This window comes from Sminthopsis crassicaudata, chromosome 5 (assembly GCF_048593235.1).
Source record: "Sminthopsis crassicaudata isolate SCR6 chromosome 5, ASM4859323v1, whole genome shotgun sequence".
NCBI lineage: Eukaryota > Metazoa > Chordata > Mammalia > Dasyuromorphia > Dasyuridae > Sminthopsis > Sminthopsis crassicaudata.
The window spans coordinates 227222006-227246729 of record NC_133621.1 but is presented as its reverse complement, the minus strand read 5'-3'; the positions used below and the strand labels follow the sequence as shown (position 1 = coordinate 227246729).

The following is a 24724-nucleotide window of genomic DNA, read 5'->3' as shown; positions in this document are numbered from 1 at the left end:
CTTTCCCCAATACACAAATTGAAATAAAAGCGATTGTTCCCTCTTTCTTCCCTATAGTCCCTTTTTAGTTTTTTTTTTTTCTTTTTTTTTTTTTTAACCAAGATCACCCTCATCCTAGAGCCCAACAAAGGAAGGTTTTGGAGGAAATGGGCCGAATGCGGCCTGGGCCAATTGGCAGAGGAACTCTAGAATTGTGTGTTAGACCCGTAATAGCTTGGGACGCTAAGATGTCCAACTATACTGAAGGGCGGCTGGGGTTGCTTGGGGAGAGGATTTATCCCAACACACACACACACTCTAACCCTAAATGCTCTCTCTCTCTCTCTCTCTCTCTCTCTCTCTCTCTCTCTCTCTCTCTCTCTCTCTCTCTCTCTCTCTCTCTCTCTCTCTCTCTCTCTCTCTCTCTCTCTCTCTCTCTCTCTCTCCCTCCCCCCCCCCCCCACTTCACCACCAACAAGAACAGGAACTCGGTGAATGCTCTTCCACCCTTCTCTAATTAGTCTTCTTGCCCAACTCGCTCTGCTCCCATTGCAATCCTGCACCCCGAGTATATTGGCTCCTCAAGATGGGTGAAGGGGAACTGGGGACAGGACAGAGCATCTCCCCCGCCCTGTTGGCATCTCTGTTTCAGGCTTCTGGGGACAAAGGAAACACGAAGAATTTGGTGGTCCATGGGAAGGGACAGGGCGACGTAGTGCAAAGATCTCGGAAGCGCCTGGGGCTCGGGAGTTTTTTCAGGCAGGGCCAGGCGAAGGACCAGGGGACAGGGAAAACAAGGGTTGGGGCCCAGAGCAACGAAGCAAAAGTGGGGCGCAGACTGTAAACTGGGGGGCGGAGGGAATTCCCAGGAGCGCTCACTGCCCCCGCTGCCCTCACGTTTCCAGCGGGAAGCCCCGCTGACTCCCTGACACACTGCAGGATACTGCCGGCTTTTGCTGGCTTCTGCCGGCTCCCCACGAGGGGCCGGGTCCTCAGCCAATCACAGGTCTCCGGGGAAAGAGTCCACAGCGCCCAGTGTTCCGCTGTGCCCCAACCCCGCTCCCCAGGTCCCAGATCCTCTCCCTTTTCCCTTCGGCCGTGAGCGGGCCAATCGCAGGTAGCTGGCTAGGAGGGAGTTGGCAGGAGGAGCCAATCGACGTGGCGGCACCCGTGGCGCGTGCCGGGGCACCACCCCTTCAAGGGGAAAACCGCTCAGTGGCGAGATGTCTTCTGGATTTTGTAGTTCTTTAGGTTCCGCTCCGCCCGTCATCCTTCATCACGCATGCTCAGCGAATCAATCTCGCCCACCGATGAGGGCCATATGCTGAGTGGGTTTAGGGGAAGAGGGAAAAAAATTTCCCAGAAGCCACTGCGACTCGGGTGGGAGAACTCCCCCGGAGAATTGTGGGGCGGGTAGCCTCGTTTCTCATGGAGGCCAATGGAATGAGGAAGATTAAGGACTACGTGTTCCGGCATGCCCCGCGACGTCCCCCACCTTCTTCCCCCGGCCCCGGCTCCGGCCCCGGCCCCAGCCCATGCTCGTTGGTGGCGGCGGCGGCGGCTCGGGGCGCGTGGAGCCTGCAGTCACGGTGGCGCCCGCAGGGACGGAGGAGGGAATGAGTGAGGAGGAGCAGGGTTCCGGGATCATCACAGGCTACGGACTCCCCAGGTGAGTTGGTCGACTCACACTGACCCCTGCAGGGTGGAGGCCGCAATGCGGGAGGGAGGCGGAGCGCGGAAACCCAGCATGCACCGGGTTTTGGAAGGCTAGGAATGGGGGTTGGGGGTGAGGAAGGGTGGTTAGCCCAGACTCGGGACGGGATGGGGGTATTCCCAGCAGCCACCGCGGCACTGGATGCTTTGTTCCCACCATGCACCACGGTGGTGGCTACAACCGCCCCATCATGCACTTGGGCGGAGGATACCCGGCTTTCGATGTTTGCTTGATTCCCAGAATGCACCGAGACAGTGGCCCCCTTTGTTCCCTGCATGCCCCAGGGTTGTGGTCACAGAGTTTCCCACCATGCACATGATCAGAGGACATCGAGGATGCTGGACTGCGATACATTGGTTATAAGCCTCCCCCCACCCCCATTCTTCCATCCCCAAATTTCCCTCCCAGAGGTGGAGGTCACCATGCCCCTCCCGGCCTCTGGACCAAGGCAGGAGCTGACCAGCCCAATGCCACTGTCCCCCCTGAGTAGCGCCCCCCGTCCCCCTGGGTCTCAGCTGGCAGTGCCCATCAGCAGGGGGCCGAGAGGAGCCGTGATGCAGGTGTGTGTGCCTCCCCCTAGTATAGAGCAAATGCTGGCGGCCAGTCCTGGCAAGACCCCAATCAGCCTTCTGCAGGAGTATGGGACCAGAATAGGGAAGACTCCCGTGTACGACCTCCTCAAAGCCGAGGGCCAAGCCCACCAGCCCAATTTCACCTTCCGAGTCACCGTCGGTGACACCAGCTGCACTGGTGAGGGGGCGTCGGGTGCCCTGGCCAGGGGTGCGTGTTCTCAGGACCTCCCAGGTCTTCACCTTGGGGGGGCGGGCTTTTACTTTCCTCCGAGGCTGGGGGGACACTCTAGAAAGAGGCAGGGAACTAGAACTCTTTGGTTGCAAGGAGGGGGTTGGGCATGAGGTTCTGAAGATCAGCGATCTTTGTTTCTCTTGAGGATCAGAGGGAAGCAAGTGGGGTTAGGGGAAAGAGCTGCTCACCCACAGGGCCTCCTTCCCCTCGGGAGTGGTCTGCAGCCCCCACGCACACTTTGGAAGGAGAAAGTGTTCTTTCAGGGGGAGGGCTCTGGAAAGCGGTTTTTGAAAGCATCAATGAAATGTTTTTCAAGGTGGATATGAAGGGCTGAGAGTAGTTTGTGAGATACTAGAACGCCTAAGAGACACTTACAAGGCAGTGTCGTGTGGAATGGTCTGGGTGTAGTCCTGCACGGCGGCTGGGGTGGGGATGAGGGTCCAGGTTCCTTCAGCCCTTGTGTAACCTGCTGCACCCCCTCTCTCAGGTCAGGGCCCCAGCAAGAAAGCTGCCAAGCACAAAGCAGCCGAGGTGGCCCTCAAACACTTGAAGGGAGGAAACATGTTGGACCCATTTCTGGAGGATGGAAGGTGAGCGGTGGCCAAGCAGTGTGAGCCCCACCCATGGGAGTGCTGGTGACTCCTTGAGCTCTTGGAGCTTTCCGGAAGCTCACCCTGTTCCGGTGACTAGCTGCTTAGCAGCCCCTCCAAGGACCACTCCTCTTGTGTCCAGACCCCGATTTAGCTTTGGAAACTTGAGGTCTTAGTCTAGTGGGGCATGACCCCCAAGGTAATCCTTTTTTTCCCCCTATTGTTTAGACAGTGAAGGAGTCTTAGGATAGTGGTCATTCATATTGGCTGAGCCATGCCCCTAAGAAGGGGTCTGTGTTGTTTTAATCATTTTTCAATCCTCTCCGACTCTTTGTAACTCCATTTGGGGTTTTCTTGGCAAAGATACTGCAGTAATTTGCTGTTCCCTTCTCCAGCTCATTTTACAGGTGGGGAAACTGAGGCACACAGGGTGGTGGAGCCCAAGGTCACACAGCTAGTTAGTGTGTAAACAGGATCTGAATTCAGGTAGATGAGTGCTTGTGACTCTAAGCCCTTAGATGGAGTAGTTGTTTGAAGAAGTTCCCTCTTCTCCTGTCAGTCTAAATGCCTCTTAAAAATGCAAAATCCTAAATACCTCCAAAATTTTAATTACTTCCTTTTGGCACTTTGGATAGAAAAGCTTTCCTCTTCCATGGAGTGGCCATTGGCTTTGTGTTCTTGCGGGCTGGAAAGGAATTTGGGGTTCCTCCTGACTGGTGAGAAGATGGTACAGGATGTGGCTAAATGCCCCCCGCCTCTGGGGAAGTTCTCTTTCTTTAGAATCCCTGCAGAGGTCCCTGTTGTCACTGCCTCACTGCCACTGCAGAAAGCTTGTCTCTGGGTGAAAGCAGGAAAGGCAGGGGCTGGGGTTTCCCCTCCTCTCGTGGAGCAGTCCTTTTCCAGGCTAAGACCCAGATGAAGCCATCCTGTGGATCCTTGGTGGATCCCGCGATGCGCGGATGGTGTTGGCAGGAGACCTGGGGGCAGGAGTGGTGGAGTTGAGAGCAGCAAGTGGAAGTTCCCACGTGTCCCCTAGAGATGAGTTATTTCTAGACCTGCCCCTTCAGGGTGAGAGACCCATGTTTGACCCGGGACAGATGGTGCCTGTGAGTCTTAACACACAGAACTCCCTCTTTTTGGCTCAGAATAAGTTACATATTCTCAAAAGGAAAGTCCACAGATCTTAAAAATAGCCACTTTCCCAGACACAAGATGGAGGAGGGGATAGGAGGCCCTTTTTCTCAGGCTGTTTTCTGTGATGTTTTGGGGGCTTCTTGCCCATCAGGGCTAGCAGAGGGAATTTGTAGAGGAGATGTGAGGAAAGAGGCCAGAGGATATTTGAGTCTTGGAGTAGGGACTAGAGACTGGCAGATAACATGGCTGAAAGACCCCAGGATGTTTAGCCTGGAAAATGGAGGTTATCACCTAGACCTGCTGCACTTGGCCCAGAGGTGCCTGCCCCTGGGCGGAAATTGCAGAGACAGATTTCTGGTCTGGAAGGGAAAACCTTCGGAAGAGGAGCAGGCTGCCTTGGGGCTGGGGCTGAGGAGCGCTTCTTGCTCAGGGCCCCTTGGGTTGGTCTGGCTCTGGAGACCACTCCATCCCTGAGATTCCAGGGGGCCTTTGCTCGGACTTGAGCTCCGCTTGCATCTCTCTTAGGAGCCCCCCAATGGAGGTCAAGGCCCCAGTTTCTCCTCAGCAGTCTGAGTGTAACCCTGTGGGGGCTTTACAGGTAGATTCTTTTCCTTTCCTTTGTTCTCCTCTGGGTCTCAGTCAGTTCCTTTCTGGTGATCCTGGGGTGGGGTGGTCATTTCCCTTACTTTGGTGCTTCATGGCTGTAGGGCTCTTATTGGGGGGGTCTGCTGGGGTTCCCTTCCTGCCCAGAACCCCAAGCTTTTGAGGAGGGTGACATGGGGCACATCAGTACCCATGAGAGGGGCAGGGCAGCCGCGTCATCCCGCGGTATCCCTCTCATCCCTCCATTCCCACACCAGGAGCTGGTGGTGCAGAAAGGCTGGCGGCTGCCCGAGTACACCGTGACCCAGGAGTCGGGCCCAGCGCATCGAAAGGAGTTCACCATGACCTGCCGGGTGGAGCGCTTCATCGAGATCGGTGATTCGGGGGGCCGGGACAGCTTCTCAGGACCCCGCGTCTGACTTCTCTGCCCTCTTACCCATTGCCCCGAGCCCCAACTCACAGATATTCTTATTGCTCCGTTCACTCCTTTTCCACCTGTCCCAGCAGTTTTCTCCCAGCTTCTTCAGTGCACCTGTTACTTTCCCAGATCTCCTTCCCATTCTCTTGGTCTCTGGGCCTCTAGGCCCGGAGGTGAGAGAGCCGATGGGGTTGATGCTAGACCTTCCCTCCCCTCCCTTCCCTTCTCCAGCCCCTTCATTTTTCAACCCCTAGCAATATTCCAGCTCATCTTGGAGGAAAGGGGGTCCCTGTGTGAGACGTCCTGGTACCCCCACTATTGCTCAGCACCCCACGGGGGGGGGCCGTGTTGGGGGGACAGAGGTCCAGGAGACCAGTCTTCTCTCTGTGCCCCAGGCAGCGGCACCTCCAAGAAACTGGCCAAGCGCAATGCAGCTGCCAAGATGCTCCTGAGGGTGCACACCGTGCCCCTGGACCCCAGGGACGGTCCTGAGGCCGAGCCGGACGATGACCACTTCTCCATTGTGAGTGTCCGTCTCCTGCGGCCCCCAGCCCTCTCTGTGCCTCTCTCTCCCCTCCAGCCTTCCCCCCTTGGTTTCCCCTCTGTGAGGAGATTAGCTTCTCCTGACCTTTTTGGCAAGTACCCCGTGGCCCTTTTGACCCTCGACCTGTGTCCTTTCAGCGCCCTCTCCTCACACCGGGTAGTGCAGATGAAGCCGCCCCCATTCTAAGGCTTGCTTATAAGGGCTGGAGTTTACCCTCAAACTGGGTCCTGGGGCTCCAGGCCTCATTACAGTGGGCTCTTCTTTGCATTTCTGCCTCTGGCCGGTGAGGGTCAGCCAGGAGGCCCTCGTAGTTGGGGGTCTGGGGGCTTAGAGTGAGGGGGTGACGGTGAGTGTGGGCCAGGCCTCCGCGGTGATCCTCTGCCCTCTCCCACCAGGGTCTCGGCTCCCGCGTGGACGGCCTTCGGGGCCGCAGCCCAGGCTGTACCTGGGACTCTCTCCGCAACTCAGCGGGAGAGAAGATCCTGTCCCTGCGGAGCTGCCCCCTGGGCTCCCTGGGCCCCGGCTGTTGCAACGTCCTCAGCGAGCTTTCTGAGGAGCAGGCCTTCCATGTCAGCTACCTGGACATTGGTATGATGGGGCGGGCAGCTTGGGGGCGAGCCGGGTCCAGTGGGGCCCGAGGAGACGGGAGGTTGCAGCTGCCCCCTGCCTCCCTTCTCTCTCCTTCCTCAGATGAGCTGAGTTTGAGCGGGCTCTGCCAGTGCCTGGTGGAACTGTCTACACAGCCAGCCACGGTGTGCCACGGCTCAGCCCCGACCCGGGAAGCGGCCCGCGGGGAGGCTGCCCGCCACGCTCTGCAGTACCTCAAGATCATGGCTGGGGGCAAGTGAGTTCTCGGGGCCCGACTCCCGGCCATCGTCGGCTGTCCACACCCTGCACCCACTGCCGGCTCAGCCCCTCTGTGATTCAGGAGTTGGGCTTCCAGCTCTGGTGCCTAGGAGAGGTACCTCTTCTACCTCTGACACAGACTCTGTCTGCCTTGAAGCCTGGGGATGGGGGGACCCAAAGGCCTTCGCCTTTCCCTGGGTTCCTGATCATGTTGCTTAGGAAACTGAGTGATTGGGGAGAGGCTCCTCCTCTTCCCTCCTCCCAATAAACCTGGTTCTCCAAGTGCTTTGTTAATTCTGGTGGTGTCTGTATCTCTCCCAGGGTGCCGAGTGGGAGGGAGGAGATGCCTCTATTTGCCTATGCTTTCCTCTCCGCTGCTTTTCCCCCTTTTCTTGGTTCCCTTGCTTTTCCTTTACTTCTCCAGCTTTTCAGAAGTTGGGGGGCGGGGGTGTTGTCAGCCCATCTCCTGGCCGATGGGCAGTAACCTCTGGAGGGGCTATTGCTGCAGTAACGGGGAAGGGACCACTAACCACCACACTCCCACCCTTTGAAGTCAGACACAGACATAGACAACACATCTGGTAACGAGATGCTTTTATTAGGACTAATGGCATCTATGTGGGCTTTGCATGCAAGAACATACTGCTTGAGTGCAACATCATCACTTTTTCCCAAAGCGTTGTGGGGCAGCCAGGCTCCAGAACAGAGGAGCCTCCCCAGCCTGAAGACTCAGCCCCTGTCTGCCAGGGCTCCTCCGGGCATCCCGGCCAAACCTGTGAAGATAGCTTGCCTTGAGCAAGACGCCTCATCTTCCCTACCGTCCCCGGCCCCTCCAGCCCTCCATTTGTCCCTCTTGGACTCTCACCTCTGGGGCTGGAATAGGAAGGCTGGGCTCCGGCCGGGTCTCTTCATGGCTTGCAGCAAGGACTGCAGGACAGACAAGGGTGTCTGAGCGTCCCGTCCAGGGGGAGGTCTGTCGTCTTCCTCCTACAGCCCAGTGGGCAGCCGGGATTGTGACAGATGAAGGAGCAGGGTGAGGGAGGGCTGAGAAAAGCTGACTCATGGGGAAGGGCTGTACTAAAGGGTCTTCCTGGGACCCGGGTCTGGATCTCGGTGATGTCGATGAGAACGCCCTCCTCCCTGCCTCCGGACCCCGGGGAGATACAGTAGCCAAGTGCAAGACTGGAATTCAGAGTCCCTGTTTTCACCCAGCTGACTGACGGGAAAAATGGGAATGAGGGAGGTTCACTTACCATGAGAATGTGGTCCCCAACGCCCTCCTTGGCAGCCCCTGCTCCTTCAGCTTGGCCTCTGCCCACTGTCACCAGCAACAGCAGCACAGCCACGCTTCTAGCGTCCATATTGCCTTCTCCCTCTCTCCTGCCTGCCTGCCCGTCTGCCACACCCGCCTCTTATACCTGCCGTCCCCCCGAAGAGGAGGTGGGAGCGTGGGGGCTGAGCTGGCAACGGAAACGCTCAGGCCCATTAACGGCCGCCTGGGATCCCCTCCCATGGCACTCCTGGGACTCCGAGCTCTCAGCCCCAGGCCCTCAGCCCAAAGCCTGGCGTTCTTGACTTTATTAAACACTTAAATCTTGTCTCCTGAGTTTAAGAAACTCATTAATTGAAGGCATTTTGTCAAAGTCTGGCTATTCCTCAACAGGTTGGAAACCTCTGACTGGTTGTTTGTTTCCCACCCCCTGTAGCATTCCTCCAGAAGGCATTTGGAGAGAAGCTGGGGGAGGGAGGATGCCCTGCACTGGAATGCAGGGGAGAGGATCTGGGAGAGGGAGCAGCGCTGGGGCAGGTCTAACCCATGGGTGGGGGGACACCTTCCATTTGGGGTTAAAGAAAGACATGCTGAATTTAATGACCTGCTTATTTCTGGGGACTCCTAAATCACTCAGATCCACGTGAGGAGACAAGAAGGAAAGGTACAAGGTAAGGAAAGTCGGGCATTAGACTTCCCCCATGGAAGCTTCTCCCCTATTCCCCCCACCTCTTGTATCCCCTTCTGGCTTGGGGCTGGAAGCAGCCCGAGAATCTGGGCCTGGAGCTGGGAGTCACGATGACGACAGGATTACTGCCTAATAATTGCCCCCTTAAGCAAATCTAGCGCTTTGGGATCTCCGGTGATGGGAAAGTAGAGTTCAGGAGACGTCCACATTTAGGGGATTGCTGTTGTGTAGGAACCCTTTCAGAATTCTAACAATGATCAGTCTAGTGTGGAGTACTGCTGCCACCCAGTGGTGGCTGCTATTCATTGCACAGCCACGGAGCCTTCTTAAAACAACTCACTGCTGTGGCTGTTACTGCTTTGTTGCTTCCTGTCCTTCCTGCTCATGCATTTCTGCAAATCCCAAAGTCCTGGAGCTTTTTCTGGTTCCCTCCCCCATTTAAAAAAATCCCTACTCTTGCTAGCTGAATGGTCTACATCTGGTCTCACAATACTTCTTCCCATGGCCCATTGGGTCACTTTACATAGTATTTTAACCCACGGGGAGGGAGGACTGAAGGATAGATGTGAAAGTTGGACCTTTCTTTTCCAAGACTTTTAGAATTCTAGCACCTTGGTGGTTGGAGCAGAACTTCCAGGGGCTGTCCTTGGCTCCTTAGCCGTAGCCGTATTCCTTCGGCCCTAAAATCCCAAATGGGTTCTCGCATCGTGCTTCCATCCTGCCTGCCACATTTTAAAGTTCATTCCTTTTTATTCTGGTCTTTGGTGAAAGGAGAAAGCAAAAGAAGCCAGGTCTGTCTCATTTTCCTGGGCACTGAAAGCACCAGTCCTGCTGTGACAAGCTGAATCAGTTTCTTAGAGTAGAAAGGAATATCCTAGATCTTTTAGTGTAATCCTTTCACTTACAGATAGAAGAACCTGACGGCCAAGAATCAGTCACTTGTCCAAGGTCACACAAGTACATTCAACACTGCCCCCCCCTCCCCTCCCTTTTATATTCGGAAATGTTCCGTGTATATATATACGTACATATGCCCCTGCTGCTAGAACTTCTCTTGGACAGCAAGGATTGTTCTGTTTCCCTAGCACTCAGCCAAGTACTCTGTGAAACACACCTATTAAATATTGTTTTGATGAACATTAAAGCTTTGCAAGCCCTTTTCTGTGGCTGTACTTGTGCCGGTACTCATCCACCTTCACCAAGCTGAAGCCAACACCCGAGGCGAGGCTCTAGGGTTAAAGTATGGGCCCTAAATGCCCACTTCTCCTTAGGTAGTGGTTCAGAGGAGACTACACTCTACGGTACCTCCTCTGGACTCTGGACTTTCCTGATCTGGAAACTGAGGAACAAATCACTTCTCCTTCCCTCAGGGATAGGATGTGAGAGAACAAAGATACCATGTGCTTTCCAGTGATAGAAAAGCACGATGGACATGTGAATGATTTTACCTGTCTCATTAAAGCAGCAGTAGAACAAACACAATGATTTCTCTTGTTAATAGTTTAATGTTATATTTGCAGCATTAAATAAGGCACAATATATGTGGGAGGGGGAAGGGGAGGGACAATGGCTAGGAGGAAACAGCTAGGAGGCAAAGGAGAGGAAATTTTGGGGGGAGCAGAGTGAAGTCTTTGCCCAGTCCCCTTCCTGGGAGTTTGTGAGAGCCTGCTCACAGGGTATTTGTCATGCAGATTTAAGAAGGGGAGGGTGAAGGGAAGAAATCTCTTTGTAATAAAATAGCTGGCAGCACAGCCCACCCCCCTGGCAGCTCACTTTTGAGGGTAGGGGAAACTTGGAAAACAGAGAAGAGCCCCTTGTCTAGGGAAGAAGGGGTTAGATGGGAAAAAAAATGGTTATATGTCAAGGATATATAGATGTATGGAGATATAGTCTTTAGATATGCGCTGTTTCCTTTTGGAGAGATCCAACAACGGGACACTGCAATTTCTTTCCTCCATGGCAGGCACTAACTCCCCAATTTTCTACCTTGTCTCCCAGCCTGAAAGGCTGTTTTCTGTGTGTACTGGGGAGATGCAGGATAGCCCACCTGGTCCTAACTAAACACTGCTGAAGGGAAGGGAAGGGGATAATCTTCTACCTTGAGGTTCTTTTGGAGTGAAAATATCACAGTGGTAGGGGTTTGAGGAACCAGGAATAGTTTTAACACAAACATAAAAAGGAAGTAAAACTTCCCTCATGCTAATGTCAATTAAGTATCATGTGGCCGCAGGCCACTCCACTCACTGGAGCTTTAAAATTTGCTTTCATAGCAATCAATTAAAGAAGGCACCAGGGCAGCAGCCTTCCCGGCTCCCCCCAGCTACCGAGGACATCTCTCCACCACTCTGGGATTAGGATCTTCAACAAAAAACTTGGACTGAGTGACTCAAAGTAGAAATGGGGGCTGGCAGACGCGCACTGAACTTCCTGGCTTCTACTGGGGAGGAAACAGAGGAGCTAGGGAAGATTATCTCAAAAATACCCCCCCCCCAAAAAAAAGAAACCAGCCCTGGTCTGCCCTAGCTTCTCATCCCATTTCCCCACATTTTCTTGGACACAAAAGACATCCAAAGAAAGCAGCAAGCACATCAACAAAGGCATATGTATGCAATACAGAAGCCTGAATTCTAAACAGTCAGGTTATGAGGTTAACAAAGATAACATTTCCGTCCGGTGTATACAATATACAATATTAATAGAAAATCATTGTAAGATTGGGGTAGGGGGAATGGGGTCAGAGGCAGTCCCAAATAAGGTTGCTTTCTGGGGGGCTGTTTTGGGGTTTTTTTTTAGGGAGCCTCTCAGTCTCAAACTGGGAAGGGGAGGAGAGAAGAGTATGGAGAAGACCCTGGGTAAGTCCCTGCAGTACAGATTCTAAGTAGGGTATTGATGTCTGTATGGAGAGCTGGGGTGGGGTAGTGAGGAAGGGTCACTCCTAGCAGCCAGATGCTCTGCAGAGTAGGCAGACATGGAGCTGAGTGGTGGGGAATGCTGGGAGAATCCCAGAGGGAGAGGTCATGCAGACAAGTATGGGAGGAGGTGGAATCATCTGACCATCCCAATGAGCAGGGTGGCTCAGTGGTTAGAGCTGAAGGGTTAAAGGTTACGTGATGGAGGTGCTGGGGGACTGGTGGGAAGAGCTAGGAGAGCCTTTGGGGATACAGACACTCAAGACGCTATTCCCATTGCAAACGTTAAGGTCTGACTTATCTTGACGACCCAGTCCGAGGGTGCTGCCTAGGACTGCTCTCCAGGCTCTCCTCTCTTCCTTGCAGGGCAAGGAAGGCTCCATGGCTTCACACACTTTATGGTTTTTGAAGCACCAGGAATGAGATTTGGTGACCCATTGTGGGTCACCTTATATGGGACAGCTGTCTGGGGTGGGGATCCTGTCCTGGATGGTCATGAAAACTTGGGGCCATCTCAGGTCCTCTTGCTAAGATGATGACAGCGATTGCAATGGCAAAATGAATTTCCACAGGCTAAGGGGAAAGCTTTGGGGTAAGCAGCCATTCCTGCTCCCCACTCCCCAATCCTGGGGTGGTTTCTGGGAGGGTAAGAAGGAAAAAGAACCAGAAGGCTGTGAGGGGCTGGGGTATTCCCTACTCTGCATGTGCTTTTCTTGAGCTGATAAAGTACAGATGCCAAATTTGGGGATGAGTCTGGGGGGAGGGAAAGGTCAGTAACGTTTTACCTCCAAACTTCCAAAATGGAGATAGGAGAGGAGCTACCCCCTCTCTTCTTTGGTAAAATCCTCAATTTTAAAAACATTTTTCAAGGGGAGCCATACAGGGTTTATGGAGCTCCTTAGGAGCCATAAAAGGCAGCCATGGCTGTCAGTGCTAAGCCGAAAGAAGAAAAACAAAACAGAAAATTTCATGGTAGAAAAAAGGGCCCCAAAGGCCCTTGCTGAAGGGCAGGTACAGGTGAGCTGTGCCGAAGGTTGAGTCAGGGGAGATGAGGAGCCCGAGGCTGCCACTGGCTCCCATAGCCATTGTCCTGGTAGGATCCTTGGCTTCAGGACCATGAGAAAGGGAGAAAGGTGCTTTTCTCTTCTTCCTCTCCATACTGCGGGTTGGCTTTCTCGGCTATGGGCCTGAAAAACTTCTGGGCAAGTTCAAAAAAGGAACAGCTTGTGGCCCCTGAATGGAGGCCTGGTTTGTGTGTTATCTGAGGAGAAAGTGTCAAGTATCATCCTGGCTCTCCATGGCTGCTGCTTCTGAAGACAAGGTGAGTGGGTTCTAGGCCTGCAGGCAGCAGCTGGGCTGTGGTGGGGAGCGAGGGGCTGCCTTTGGCCCCAAGGCAGTATTGCATAGTTAGTGCAGGAAGACCAAAAGTCATACAAGAGGCTCAGAGGAAGGAGGAGATTCCTCCTCTCAATCTAACCCTACCTGGGAAAGGAGGAGGTTTCCTAAGCAGCTGGTACCCTCCTGGGACAACACTGTACTGTACTCAAGGCAACTACAGCAGCCTCAGCTTCTCTGGGCCCCTGAGGAGGGAAGGCAAACAAAGCTGGGCAATGACCGGGGAGGAAGCTGGTCTGGGAAGATGGTGATGGGAATCAGAAGGAAGAATCTGAGTATGGTGGGTATTTCAGAGGATATGTAGGTTAAAAAATGGGGAAGGATGAACAACAATTTAGAAAACACAGGTTTCTGTAAACATGGAGTTGGGCTGCTTTTAGCTGCAGACTTATGGGAGGAGAGTTAGAGAGAATCATGTGGACATGAATAAAGTGAGAGGGGGAGGAATCAGCAGAGATGCAGACAGGCACATGCAAATTGGCCAGTTGGCTGCTGCAAAAGATAGAGAAGCTAATATTTTAAGGACTTCATGGAAGAAGTTTTAAATTGCATCTTCTGTAGACATATATGGCTCCATCATGTTCCAACAATTCGAGCTGAAGTATGGGGGGGTCTGGAATCCTCTCCCTTCCCATTGCAAGGTAAGACTTAACAATTTAAGGCCACAAAATGAGGGTGCCAGGGCTTAGTGAGGAGATGAAAAGGAAAGCCCACTTGGGCAACCCCAAGATTCTTAACAGAGAAATGTTTAAACTGGTGGTGATGGGAGAAGGAAGACGCTGGTGGTTTGGGGGGGACCAAACTGGGCTCTTCGTCCAGAGATACCATGAGCCCAGGAAAGGAGCTGGATGGGACAATGCGCTCCAGTTGGGCCCTTCCCTTGTTCTCCAGGCAGCCTGACGTTCGCATGCTGCTCAGGCTCGAAAGGATGACTGCTACAGCTGGATGGGTAGAAGGGATCTCCCAATCTGGTGGCAGACAGGTTAGTGTTAAACAGATGGGCATGTGAACACTACAAGGGGCTTGGAGAGGTGTTATTTCCACCACTGAGGAAGACTTTTTGCAAAAGGATGAGACACCACCTTGGGGTGTTAGGTGGGAGTGACTGGATGCTTTTTGGGCTGAAACCCTTAGAATACATAGGCCATATGTGTATGACCCATGCAGATGAACAGAATAGCTCCATAACTGTCCTTTACTCACTTAAAACACAATTTCCCCGCTGCCATCCCATGTGCAAGGCAGGTAGGAAGAGAAGGGATGATGTCTCTCTCAGGTTTTGGGTGGGCGAGCTCTGGCCAGGGACCTCTCCACTGGGGGAGGCATCATCTGCCCGCAGACTGGGACTGTGGGGTCATGATCACATGCGACTGTATAGGCATGTTCAGTTCTGTCCTTTGGCTGGCCATCTGAGTGAGGACTGACGTGGCAACGGCTTCAGCAGCGGAGCGGACGCTGAGGCCATTGCTAGCAGCTGTTGCTGAGCTGTGCTGGATCACTGGGGCTGGGGAACCCGTTGGTTCTGAGCTCTCCTTGGGGCTTTCTGCTGGGAATAAAGGAGGGGGTGCGGGGCAGGGGGGAAGAAAAGAACTGAAGTTAGCACAGAGACTCTCCTGTCTGCCCAAAGAGGCCAGAGAAAATGAAGTCTAATAGGCAGAGACAAATATCCTACTGCCTGAGGGTGATTCTTAACATCTAAATCTTACTTCTCCACTGGGTCTCTGTTGGAAAACATAAATGGGGGACAAACCAACAAGGATGCTCTGTTCTTGTCAGGCTCATCTAATCTCCACAACCAACCAGGAAGCTGGCTGGAGCAGTGAAGAGTGCGCTGGGCCTGGAGCCAAGAAAACCTGAGTTCACTTATGAGCTCTGAGATCTTGACCAACTCACTTCACCCTATTTGCCGCAGTTTTTTTTTCTATAAAATGGGGATAACATCTACCTCCCAGGTTTGCTATGGGTTCAAATGAGATAATAAAGTGTTTTGTCAAAGGGCTATGTGTTTGCTATTACCTCCAGTTGTGACACACCTACTCCTTCTAAACTCCTATTCAAGAACCAGTCAAGGTGGCAAACAAGAAGAAAAGGTCTTTTAATATCTTATTAATTAGTCATTCATTAAAACTTACTTTAATGTAATGTACACTGCTTACCTACTTGAGGCCCTCTACTTACAGGGTTAACATTTTATGCTTTTGGATAAAGCACAGATGATTCATAGTTTCCCTCACCTGTCCAGGGATTTTCACAGCAGGATTCTATGTTAAGTGCAAAAAGCTGTATATACTCTGAAGCCCAACAATGAGGAAATATGAATATAAAGAAATTTTGAAAGACCTTTATGGATGCAAACAGGAGAGGGGGTGGAAAAAATCGAAACCAAAAGAATGGAATCCATCCTAACAACACTTGGGGGATGGGGCCTGGCCCTGTAACTACTTCTTCCAGAAAAGCTGAAACCTTTTGCAACTTTGAGTCTTTCCATGAAAAGTGAAATGACTTGTCCAGTGTCCCCTGGTCTGCTGGAGGACCAGATTGTAAACTTCCTGGTCCAAGGCCACTAAACCATGCTGCCTCTTCATGTAATTCCAATCATATGAGGAAAGACAAACGAGGAAAAACAAAAAATCCTGATAGGGATTTGAAGGAAATGACCAAGAAATTAGGTTTTATGTGCTACAATTAATTTGAATGTAAATAGTTGGTTGTATTGAAGTTTAATATTGAATTGTAAGTTAATTATTGATAAAACCTAAAAAAAAAAAAAAAAAAAAAAAAAGACTTAAATATGGTTATTGTGGACAGTGAATTCTGATAAATAATTGTGATAGCCAATGCCATAGGAATTGTGATGTATATTTGAAAAGACAGTATATTATGTAAGGTCATATGGATGTCGGATAGCTCTTACAGGGTTTGTGTATCAAGTATCAAGGCAGTAGAGTGACAAATGTCAGGCAAACTGTTCCTTGGTTTTATTAAATAGAACCAGGAAGACAAAAAACACAATAAACACAGTAAAGGAAAAGAAAACAGCTCTGAACTTCTTCAAAGTTCTGAGCAGTCTGGAGCTCAGGAGACTAATGATGAAATTAAGTCTCTCACCCCTTGGCAGAGAAGTGATGGAGATGTGCAGAATCAGCTATCCATTTTCAGACTTGGCCAATGCTGATCTGTTTTGCTCAACTATGTTTGTTAGATGACAGCATTTTTATTTAGAGAAGGAGTGAGTTAGTGGGCAGTGACAGAGGAAAAAAAAAAAGACAGAAAAGAGCAAGGGAACTGAAAAAGCACACAGAAGAAAACAAAAACAAGTTCAGAAAGGGATATAGACAAACAGGGCAATTTATTACCTTGTTAAATAGTAATCTACACATAAAAACCTAAAATGTATATATATACTAGATATTCTGATTCATTTTTTGTACCTTGGACAAATCATTTAAACTTGCTGGGCCTTAGTTTCCTCAACTGTAAAAAAAAGGGGTTGGGATTAGATGGCCTGAGAATGTATCCAACTTCTAATCTTGTGAAATGTCTGTTTGTTGATGATAGTTAAGTTCACAATGTTAAACTTATTATACGTTGATGCTAGTAATGTTCTGGGGGAATATATCTGAAAAATTCGAAGGAAGTTAATCAGAAAAGAAAATTCAACATATCAAAGTTTTATTCAGCTTTTCCAGAATGTATCAAGTTGAATTAAAGTGAGGTAAACATGTATTCATTTGTGCTTCTTCAATCTAGTTCTGGTTATCCAATACATATTTTAAAATTCAGACTGATTTCTTTCTGTCCTACATATGATTTCAACCACCTCCTTTATCAAATTGGTTTATCTGGATAAAGAAAGGATACATTCATGGGCCACATATTAATTTTAATATTAGCCTAAGCAAAACAAAGAGGAAGGCAGAGCATGTATCCTGACATCACAAAGATTTACAAATACCCATGCCTTTCCTCTCTTCTACCCCTCAAACAGTCTACGTCAGCCAGGGCTTCTGAAACTTGTTCCACTTGCAACTCCCTTTCTGACAGAGAAATTTTTATACCATCCCAGGTATATAGGTATATAAAATAGGTGTACAAATCAAACAGTTGTTAATAATAAATCTTAATTCTGTGATCCCCACATTCAGTTATGAGTTACCATATTGGGGTCGTGAACACCTCCTCTTCAGGATTTCCTTCCACCTTTCCATTTGCAAGGACTAATGCTGGGCTCTCCATCCATTCATGGAGATCGGTGCTTCCCTACCAAGACTTTTGAGGGTTCTTTTTCATAAACTGCTACACCTCACTCCCTATCTCTTCTTCTCTTCCCCCCAGATGCCTGGTGGCTAACCTTCTAGGGAAGAGCTTCTCCACACTCAGCTAGGGACTGTTTCTTAGAAGGCAAGCTTAAATTTCTTTCCAGGTTGGTGGGATCTGCCTCAATTTTTATTGCTGGCATAGCCTCAAACAATCTACAGCCACTACTACCCAGCCTGTATGGGCCACCAGAGCACATTTGTAAGTGGGAGTCTCATTCTTATAGAGAAGTAAAATTCAAATGAATGCTAAGTCTTTTTCATGCAGATTCTATCTCTGTATATAGGGATTACCAAGATAAATTTTAAATGTTTTTTTCTCCCTTCTTCAGCAGTCTGTCCAGCCTTCCTCTCACGATTAGCATGTATGATTTACTGACCTTCTCTGCATGGGGAAGCTATAGGCCTTGTCTACTCACCAAGGTACCCTTGGGTCTTCTTTTGTAGTGCAGTGACAGGGCAATCTTTATGTGCTAACAGCAGCTGCTTCAACTGGGCTACCTCATTGCGCAGTAATGTGACTTCATTCTGGATGCAGAGGGAAGAAGAGATTACATCAGGGAGAACCCCACCTGTGCACTTTTGGGATTATGAACACTGGGAGTAGGAGCTGCTGTGCAAATGGATCCAGAGAAATACACCTGTGGAAAGTACATTTCTCCTTTCATGGGAAAACCTTTATAAAGCCAGCAATGTCTTTCTGCAACCCAGGTTCTCATAGTAAATCTGAAGGAAAAATAAGCTTATAGTAACATTCTGTAGTTTTGGGGATAAAGAATATAACTAAAGAATGTGAAAAATTAGCAGTGACCAAGAGAGATCACTTTCATTAGCAATGGTCACTGAGACTAACGAAAATACTGCAATTTTCATTACATAGTGGAAGAAAACTTTTTTGCTCTATATTTACAGCTAAGATGCTATTGATTACAAAATGAAAGAATTATATTTTGCTGGATTAATGATTCCATTTAATCTGGTTCTTGATATAGACCAGATTATTGTAAATCCACAGGTTGGTGTGGAGGAAGGTTTTACTAACAGCAAAGGACATGCCACCCAACTTGTGGCCTAGCATATGCTGTAAATCTCTCTAGCTGTATTTTAAATCATTTATTCTCCACTCATGGAATAAATTATTATCCTCTGCACAATATTCCCCTAACTCAATTTCCTAGTCTCCAGACTCAATCATCATCTGAGCACACTCACACTCAGTTGGATATTCTGGGATGTGAGTTCCTCTGCCTTCTTCTCCAGGGAAGACACCCAGAGTTTGCGCTTCTGCCGGCACCGAGAGGCTGCTGCACGATTGCGTTCGAGGAAACGCTGTCGTCGCTCATCAGGATCCTCATCTACTGTGCGTCGCCTCCGCCCCCCAGTGCTAGGGGTAGGCTGAGCTGGGGAAACCTGTTGCCCAAGAAGAGACATGATGCTGAAAAAGAAGTTGGCCCTTTCTGGTGTTTTTCAAAAAAGAGCCTGGTAAAAATGTCTCAGATCATTCCTTCCCCAATAGTAAAGGGATTTTTTTCACAAGCTGAGAGATTTGCTGGTTAAATAGGTACTTAAATTTTTTTTCCCATGAAAAGTACCTGAGTAGGTATTGAGAACATAAAAGATAAATAAGACACAGTCTATGTCCTCAAGGAACTTACAATGTAGAAAGGAAAGGAGTTAGAAACAGATTCTAATATAAAATAAAATGAGAGAAGAAAAGTATCATGGAACTTCTAGGTAGGAAAAACATAACACTAACACTTTTTGGGGAACAAAGGGGTAAGTGAAATACACAAAAGGAATTAGAGAATTGGAGACTGGGATTAACAACAAATAAACAAACCAAATAATCTTAACTCAAAGTCTAGGCCTCTACTCACTCTGCTAAGCTAACTACTCTACCAGGAAAGTTCACAATCTCATGAGTTAGGCTTTTCTCATCTTGCATATCCAAGAAGTTCTCCCAATGTAAGAAATGAGAAATCCCTTCCCTGACTTACTTCTTTACTGCTGCCACATTAGCATGGTCCCTCATTACCACTTTTCTGCAATTTCTCCCCACTGCTTCTAGTTTTGCCTTCTGGCTTGCCAAACAAGCCCAAATCCCTAGCTGAGTGATGCTTTCCTCTCAGGGCCTTTCTATCTCCTTGCCTACTTAATTCTTTCCTTCACTGCTTCCTTTTCAGGCATTCTTCTAGTCTTGTCTCTCTGTCCCAATGTTCCCTCCCTCCCCCTTTTCTTGTCTCAGTCTCACCCCTCCCTTTCCTTGGTTTCTCTGCTTCTATCAGTATGTCTCTGAGTTAGCAAACTTGTCCATTCTTGACTTCTTATCCATCCCATCCACCCCCTATTGCCAAAGCAATTTTTCTTATTTATACTTCTGATTGTGTCACTGCACTGTTAAAAAAAAAAATTTTTTTTTTTTCTTCTGCACTCTTTAGTCTTTAGTCCCTAGTGTGGTATTAAAAACCTTCTATGACTTGGCTCTGACCCACACAAGCCTCATCTGCCAGCACTTCCATTTTGTTTGCCAGGCATGGGCCAAGCCATACTGCTCACCAAACTGATTCCTGCTGATTTCTGTCTCTGCCTTTGTTTGCGTGAGTCCCAGTTCCTGGAATGCCTCACTTCATCTCTACCTATTCAAAATCTGCCTGTTCCTTAAAGTCCAGTTCAAATGCTACCTCCTTCTCATAGTCTTGACTCATTCTCTCAATATTCTCTACATTATAAACTCTTAGCACTTTGTACATTCATGTTCAAATTCTTGTCTGCAATTATATTTGTGTAATATATTAGGCCTCTGTAAATTCCTTGAGAGCAGAGAATCAGCATTATTTATTACTTTATCTTTAAATTCTCACAAGAGTCCACTGTGCATTAAATGTGCTGAACTGAAATCTCCTATCAACTAGCTGCCTTTCAGTATGTACTTGTGGAACATACATTAATTTTCATAAGGATTTCAAACTGCAAGAGAGAAAAAAAAAAGACACACCCCTATAAACCAAAAGTATTAGAACAGCTGATCTAGTTCATCTTACTATTTCTAAACAAAGAAAAAGATCCAAAAGTAAAGGAGGAATCCAACATTTAAGAGCTGGGAAGGAGGATTCTTTCTGATCATTGTTTCTTTTACTAGAATACTTCTTGAGTGGCAATCTGACATAGTGGAAGGGCTAATGGCCTTGAAATGGGGAGAGATTGGAGTCTGTATCACACAATTACCAGTGACATGATCAAGATAAATCACTTAATTTCTTTGTGTCTCTCTCCACTTGTAAAGTAAGGTAAATGCTACATGTATTCCTTACTTCCCAAGGCTGTTGTCCAACTCAAATAAGATGCTTTACAAATCTTAAAGAGTCATATAAATATTATTATTGATTGTCAATAAGTTTATAGTAATTCTTGTTAAGGACCATGCCTAAGTGAAGGGGTAGGTCAATTCTGCAAGAGCCTCCACAGCTGTGAATCATAACACTTGAAGGAGTTGCAAGTTCCTTGTGAATTGGGAATGAAATAAACTGGGGCAAGAGGAAAGAGGAGGGAGGTCAGAAAATAGCAACAGCCTCTCAGTCTCCTTGTATCACCATCATCTTTTCACATGAAAAGATCCATTCTACAGGTCTGAGTTAGACCTCCAGCAGCCACTGGCAGGTGGCTCCCGTATCACAACAAATTCTCTTCGAGATTTGAGCCTCCCCTTAATATTTGCTTACATATATATATATTTTGTTTTGCATTCTAGTAGAGACAATGCTAATAGAATCCTTATTTTCTTAAAAGCAGCTTGACACCTCTATTAGGTTTGGAAGAAGAGATTGACTAAAACAAATCAATGTGAAGCAAAAGAAAACTATCATGTTTGATTGACATGTGTCAGGGTCTTCAAAGGAAGGCTTGTTTCACAGTTCACATAGTTCACAGGAGAGCTCAAGCCCAAGTTTTTCTCTCTGAAGTTTTATGGTGGCTGGGCAGAAGACAACATATGGCCTTTCGGTGTTTGGACATGTGGTGTTAACTGACCCAACAGGTGGTGAACTGGGAAATAGGAGGAAAAAGGGAAGAGGCAAAGCTAGGCAAAGTATGTAACATGAGAAAGGCTGCCATTTATCTGACAGACTAATGAAAACTGAGCCTCCTTTCAACATCAAGAGAAAGCTAAGGATATTCTTGGATTTCCTAGACTATTGATTCTCAATGCAACAGCATACAACAGCAATAGCACCCAAGCTTTTGAGGAGCAGTCTAGAAAAATGTGTCAGTTATTCCCAGCTACTCATAAAAGTCAAGGCTCCAACTCAAAAGAGAAGCGAAAAAAAAGTATGCAGAAAGTTCAAGCTCTGGTTCCCTTCTAGTTTTTGTTCTTTGAAAAACAAGTGTAGGATGGGCAGTCTGTCCCCCACCCCAGTGCTCTTCAGAGCTAGAGCCCAGCTGACCTGTGGCTGAGCAGGGGATGGGGCATCAGGGTGCTGAGTGAGTATCTGGCTCTGTTCTGGACGAGCAGTCACCATAGTGCTGGCAGTGCCCACCACCATTCCACAACCACCATTGATGGAAGAGACTTGATGGGTCAGAGTGGCTTTTAGTCTCTGCAAAGTAAGATGAGAAAGAAATAATAGTATGGTTTGTAGAAGGACTCGAGTTTTGAGTGAACAATGCCTTTTGGAGAGCTAGTATTTCCAAACCCATTTCCCCAAATCTCTGTTAGAACACACACACCTGGATCCCCCAGTTCTTGGCTGTCATCCTGGGCACAGTTATAGGGTTAGAGAGTTATTCAGTTTGGCCAAAAGCTCTTCTGTGGAACCTGGCCAGACCCTAGGCATATATCTGTTTATCACATGGCCAATCTCCAGTTCCTCCCCTCCTCCCTCTATGGTCTGCCCATCCTCCATCTGTTAATCTGGAACTGAAAACAGCCAATGCTCCGCTCTCTATGAAGTCTGTGCTGCCTACTTCCTTTGGCAAAGCCTGTGTGAGCAGAGGGCAGGGATCTTAGGACAGGGACAAGGTAGATAAATTAGTCTGGGGCGTCTTTCGTCCAAACTGACTGAAAATTCTAAACTTAAATGACCAACTATGATTCTAAAAGACTTATGATGAATGATGATGACATTTTTGGATATGCACAATGCCGGAATTTGTTTTGACTCTTCACATTTGTTACAAGGATTTTATTTTTGTTTTTCCAGGGAAAATGAGAGAAAAGAAACTTTTAACTGAGAAAGAAATTAAATTTTAAAAAGAAATCTAAGCTTAGAGCAAACACTCCAGAGGAGGCCAGTTTTACTTCTGACTGGGATATACTCACCATCTTGGCTTCTGAAGGTAAAGGCAGACCAGAGGGAGAGACTGAACCACTGCTATTGACTGGTGGACCGGGGATACCAGGAATGTTGGGGACCATGGAGATGGGTCTGGCCAGCTGGATTGAGAGAGGGAAGAGAATCCAGAGGAGAAGATAAAGCTTTTGGTGGGAAGTAACTCTTCAATTTCAAACTCTTTTGAGACTGAGACTTAGCAAGGCCTGCCCTGTGCAATAACAAGCTCCTAAACATTCAAAAGGTAGCTCAAGATAGGTACATCTGTGTTCTATGTCACAGCAGGGTCAGTAAGCATGTCCTCTGACCTAAGAGGTAGGGACAAAAAGAAAGGCAAACGCATGGTCCACTTTCCTAAGGAACTCTTCTTCTAATGGAAGAGCCAATATGCAAATAACTGTACATCCAAAATACATGTAGTATAAGTATAGTAACATACAAAGGATTTAGGAGCTCAATCCTTCAAGGCTCTGCAAATTTTTACGTACTAAATTGGGGCTTGCATCCTGAAGAGTTGGATGGGTAAGGGAGAAGGTGATGAGTCTAAGGAATCAGTCAGTCAGTGGACCAGTAATACAAATGCTGGAATCAGAAATTATCTAGCCAGGTGATCATCTGTTTTGCCTTTTCTGACTAGAAGTTGCCATAGGATGGGGAAGAGGTGGGGTATGTTGCTCATGTACAAGTGACAAAAAAATGGAGATTATAGGCTTCATCGTGTGTGTGTGTGTGTGTGTGTGTGTGTGTGTGTGTGTGTGTGTGTGTGTCACAGAGCTCACCGATATAACAGAAGGCATCTGTACTGGAGGCCCTGGCAGCACAGGCATGGTCTGTCCATTAGCAAGGTGCATGACAAGAGGGAGGGAGCCAGTGGGGGACCTGGAAGAGATGAAGTGCAGTGGTTACAATATCAATCCTTTATGGACACTATAGCTACCTGGGAGAACCTGGCAAGGTTTATGAAATCTTGGCACTCTGGTGGGACAAGAGTGAGAGGTGGGGCTGCCATTCAACCTGTATGGTAAAAGCAGAAAAAAAAAATACCATAATATTTTTCCCATGTGTCTCACAAAACAAGCAAACATACATTGCTTGAATAGGTGAAGAGCAAGTAAATCAGCTTTTATATCCTTGGCTTTTACAAAGTGATTGGCCTTGGACAAGTGAATGGTTCAACACTAAATTGAATTGTGCCACCTGATGACCAAGCATAATCTTGTCCTTCTTAGTCATCTCCATACCTTTTTTTTTTTCACCCTATCTCTCTAACAAATTATTCCTTCCTTTTCCTTAATGCCCCCCCCCCCCCAAACCAGCAAAGCTTAGGCTACAAATGTGAGTCCCAACAACTACTTCTTAATGCCCCTAGAGATAGGATTCCTATATATTTTTTATGAGGAAGTTTGCAAGGCATTTTGGGCACAAAAATAATTAAGAATAACAATGCCCTGGGTAGGCCAGAGAAAAATCTGAATAGACAGATCTGGAAAATAATTCATAAGACCTACAGCTGATGCTTGGTGTTATTCCATATCTGGCCAGCCATCACTGTGCTGAACTTCATGAAGTTTTAAGGCTCCTTTCTTAAAAATGTCCAAATCTAAGTTCCCAAAACACTTGCTTAAGGTCATTGTGAAGTTACTAGTCACTGGGTTTCCTTAATGGAAAAGAAAAAAATTAGGTTATTTGAGGGGAGAGAGAATCTTTTTATCTAGATACCTCTTTTTAATCTCTCATATAAAAGTCATATAAAAATAGTGCTTCCATTTAGCAAATAATTTTCAACTAGGGAGCATCTGGAACCCATTGCTTTTCTTTGACCCATTACTTACCCCAGCTGCCTGTTGGAAGGTGGAGCCTGTGTGATGACAGAGGTTGGGGAGGGGAGGGTTGGGTGAAGTGGATCATAGCCCAGATGGAGAGGCAAAGATCCTGGTCGAACAATGGTGGGTGTGGGGGTGGAGATTACTGCTGGCTTGGAGGTGACCTCCTGGGGAGAAGAGGACAACTAATCACAAAATGTTTTAAGGGACTGGTTTGGTTATCAGAGCTTGTAATGTTTGGCACTGATTTACTGAATAAGAGCCAAGGGCTAATGACAAGGTTACCAGTGATGCCCCAAATATATCATCGCCTCATCCTATTGTTCCAGGGACACACACCTCACTCACCCAGTCTAGGGGAATCCTG

At 48.2% G+C, this 24724-nt stretch overlaps 3 protein-coding genes across 17 annotated transcripts in view; 1 reads left to right on the top strand and 2 right to left on the bottom strand.

Moving 5' to 3' along the window:
• The first annotated feature begins 481 nt into the window (after positions 1-481).
• Positions 482-6914, top strand: TARBP2 (TARBP2 subunit of RISC loading complex). 7 transcript variants are annotated; one of them, XM_074270218.1, is made up of 8 exons: positions 482-1648; positions 2274-2443; positions 2985-3087; positions 4747-4819; positions 5082-5199; positions 5638-5765; positions 6182-6374; positions 6477-6914. In XM_074270218.1, exons 1-8 carry the CDS (start codon positions 1515-1517, stop codon positions 6632-6634), a joined length of 1077 nt encoding a protein of 358 aa, XP_074126319.1. In that variant the 5' UTR covers positions 482-1514; the 3' UTR covers positions 6635-6914. The 7 variants fall into 7 exon arrangements, with proteins under 7 accessions (XP_074126319.1, XP_074126317.1, XP_074126318.1 ...); XM_074270216.1 differs by having other exon boundaries at positions 2274-2473; XM_074270217.1 differs by having other exon boundaries at positions 1194-1648; positions 1934-2443.
• A 297-nt stretch (positions 6915-7211) lies between these two features.
• On the bottom strand, positions 7212-9539 carry NPFF (neuropeptide FF-amide peptide precursor). The gene is made up of 3 exons (XM_074270220.1): positions 7886-9539; positions 7498-7619; positions 7212-7405 (listed from the first exon to the last, which is right to left on the bottom strand). Exons 1-3 carry the CDS (start codon positions 7991-7993, stop codon positions 7294-7296), a joined length of 342 nt encoding a protein of 113 aa, XP_074126321.1. The 5' UTR covers positions 7994-9539; the 3' UTR covers positions 7212-7293.
• A 536-nt stretch (positions 9540-10075) lies between these two features.
• LOC141544256 (cyclic AMP-dependent transcription factor ATF-7) overlaps positions 10076-24724 on the bottom strand; it is an 87969-nt gene continuing 73320 nt past the window's right edge. For 7 of the 9 annotated variants that reach the window (XM_074270203.1, XM_074270206.1, XM_074270204.1 and 4 more), the window contains 7 exons: positions 24367-24524; positions 23314-23413; positions 22525-22638; positions 21650-21802; positions 18423-18620; positions 17630-17738; positions 10076-14440 (listed from right to left, as the gene is read on the bottom strand). In XM_074270203.1, coding sequence (XP_074126304.1) covers positions 14220-14440; positions 17630-17738; positions 18423-18620; positions 21650-21802; positions 22525-22638; positions 23314-23413; positions 24367-24524 — 1053 coding nt within the window. In that variant the 3' untranslated portion in view covers positions 10076-14219. The remainder of the gene's footprint in view (positions 14441-17629; positions 17739-18422; positions 18621-21649; positions 21803-22524; positions 22639-23313; positions 23414-24366; positions 24525-24724) is intronic. The other 2 variants (XM_074270205.1, XM_074270207.1) reach the window with 1 other exon arrangement.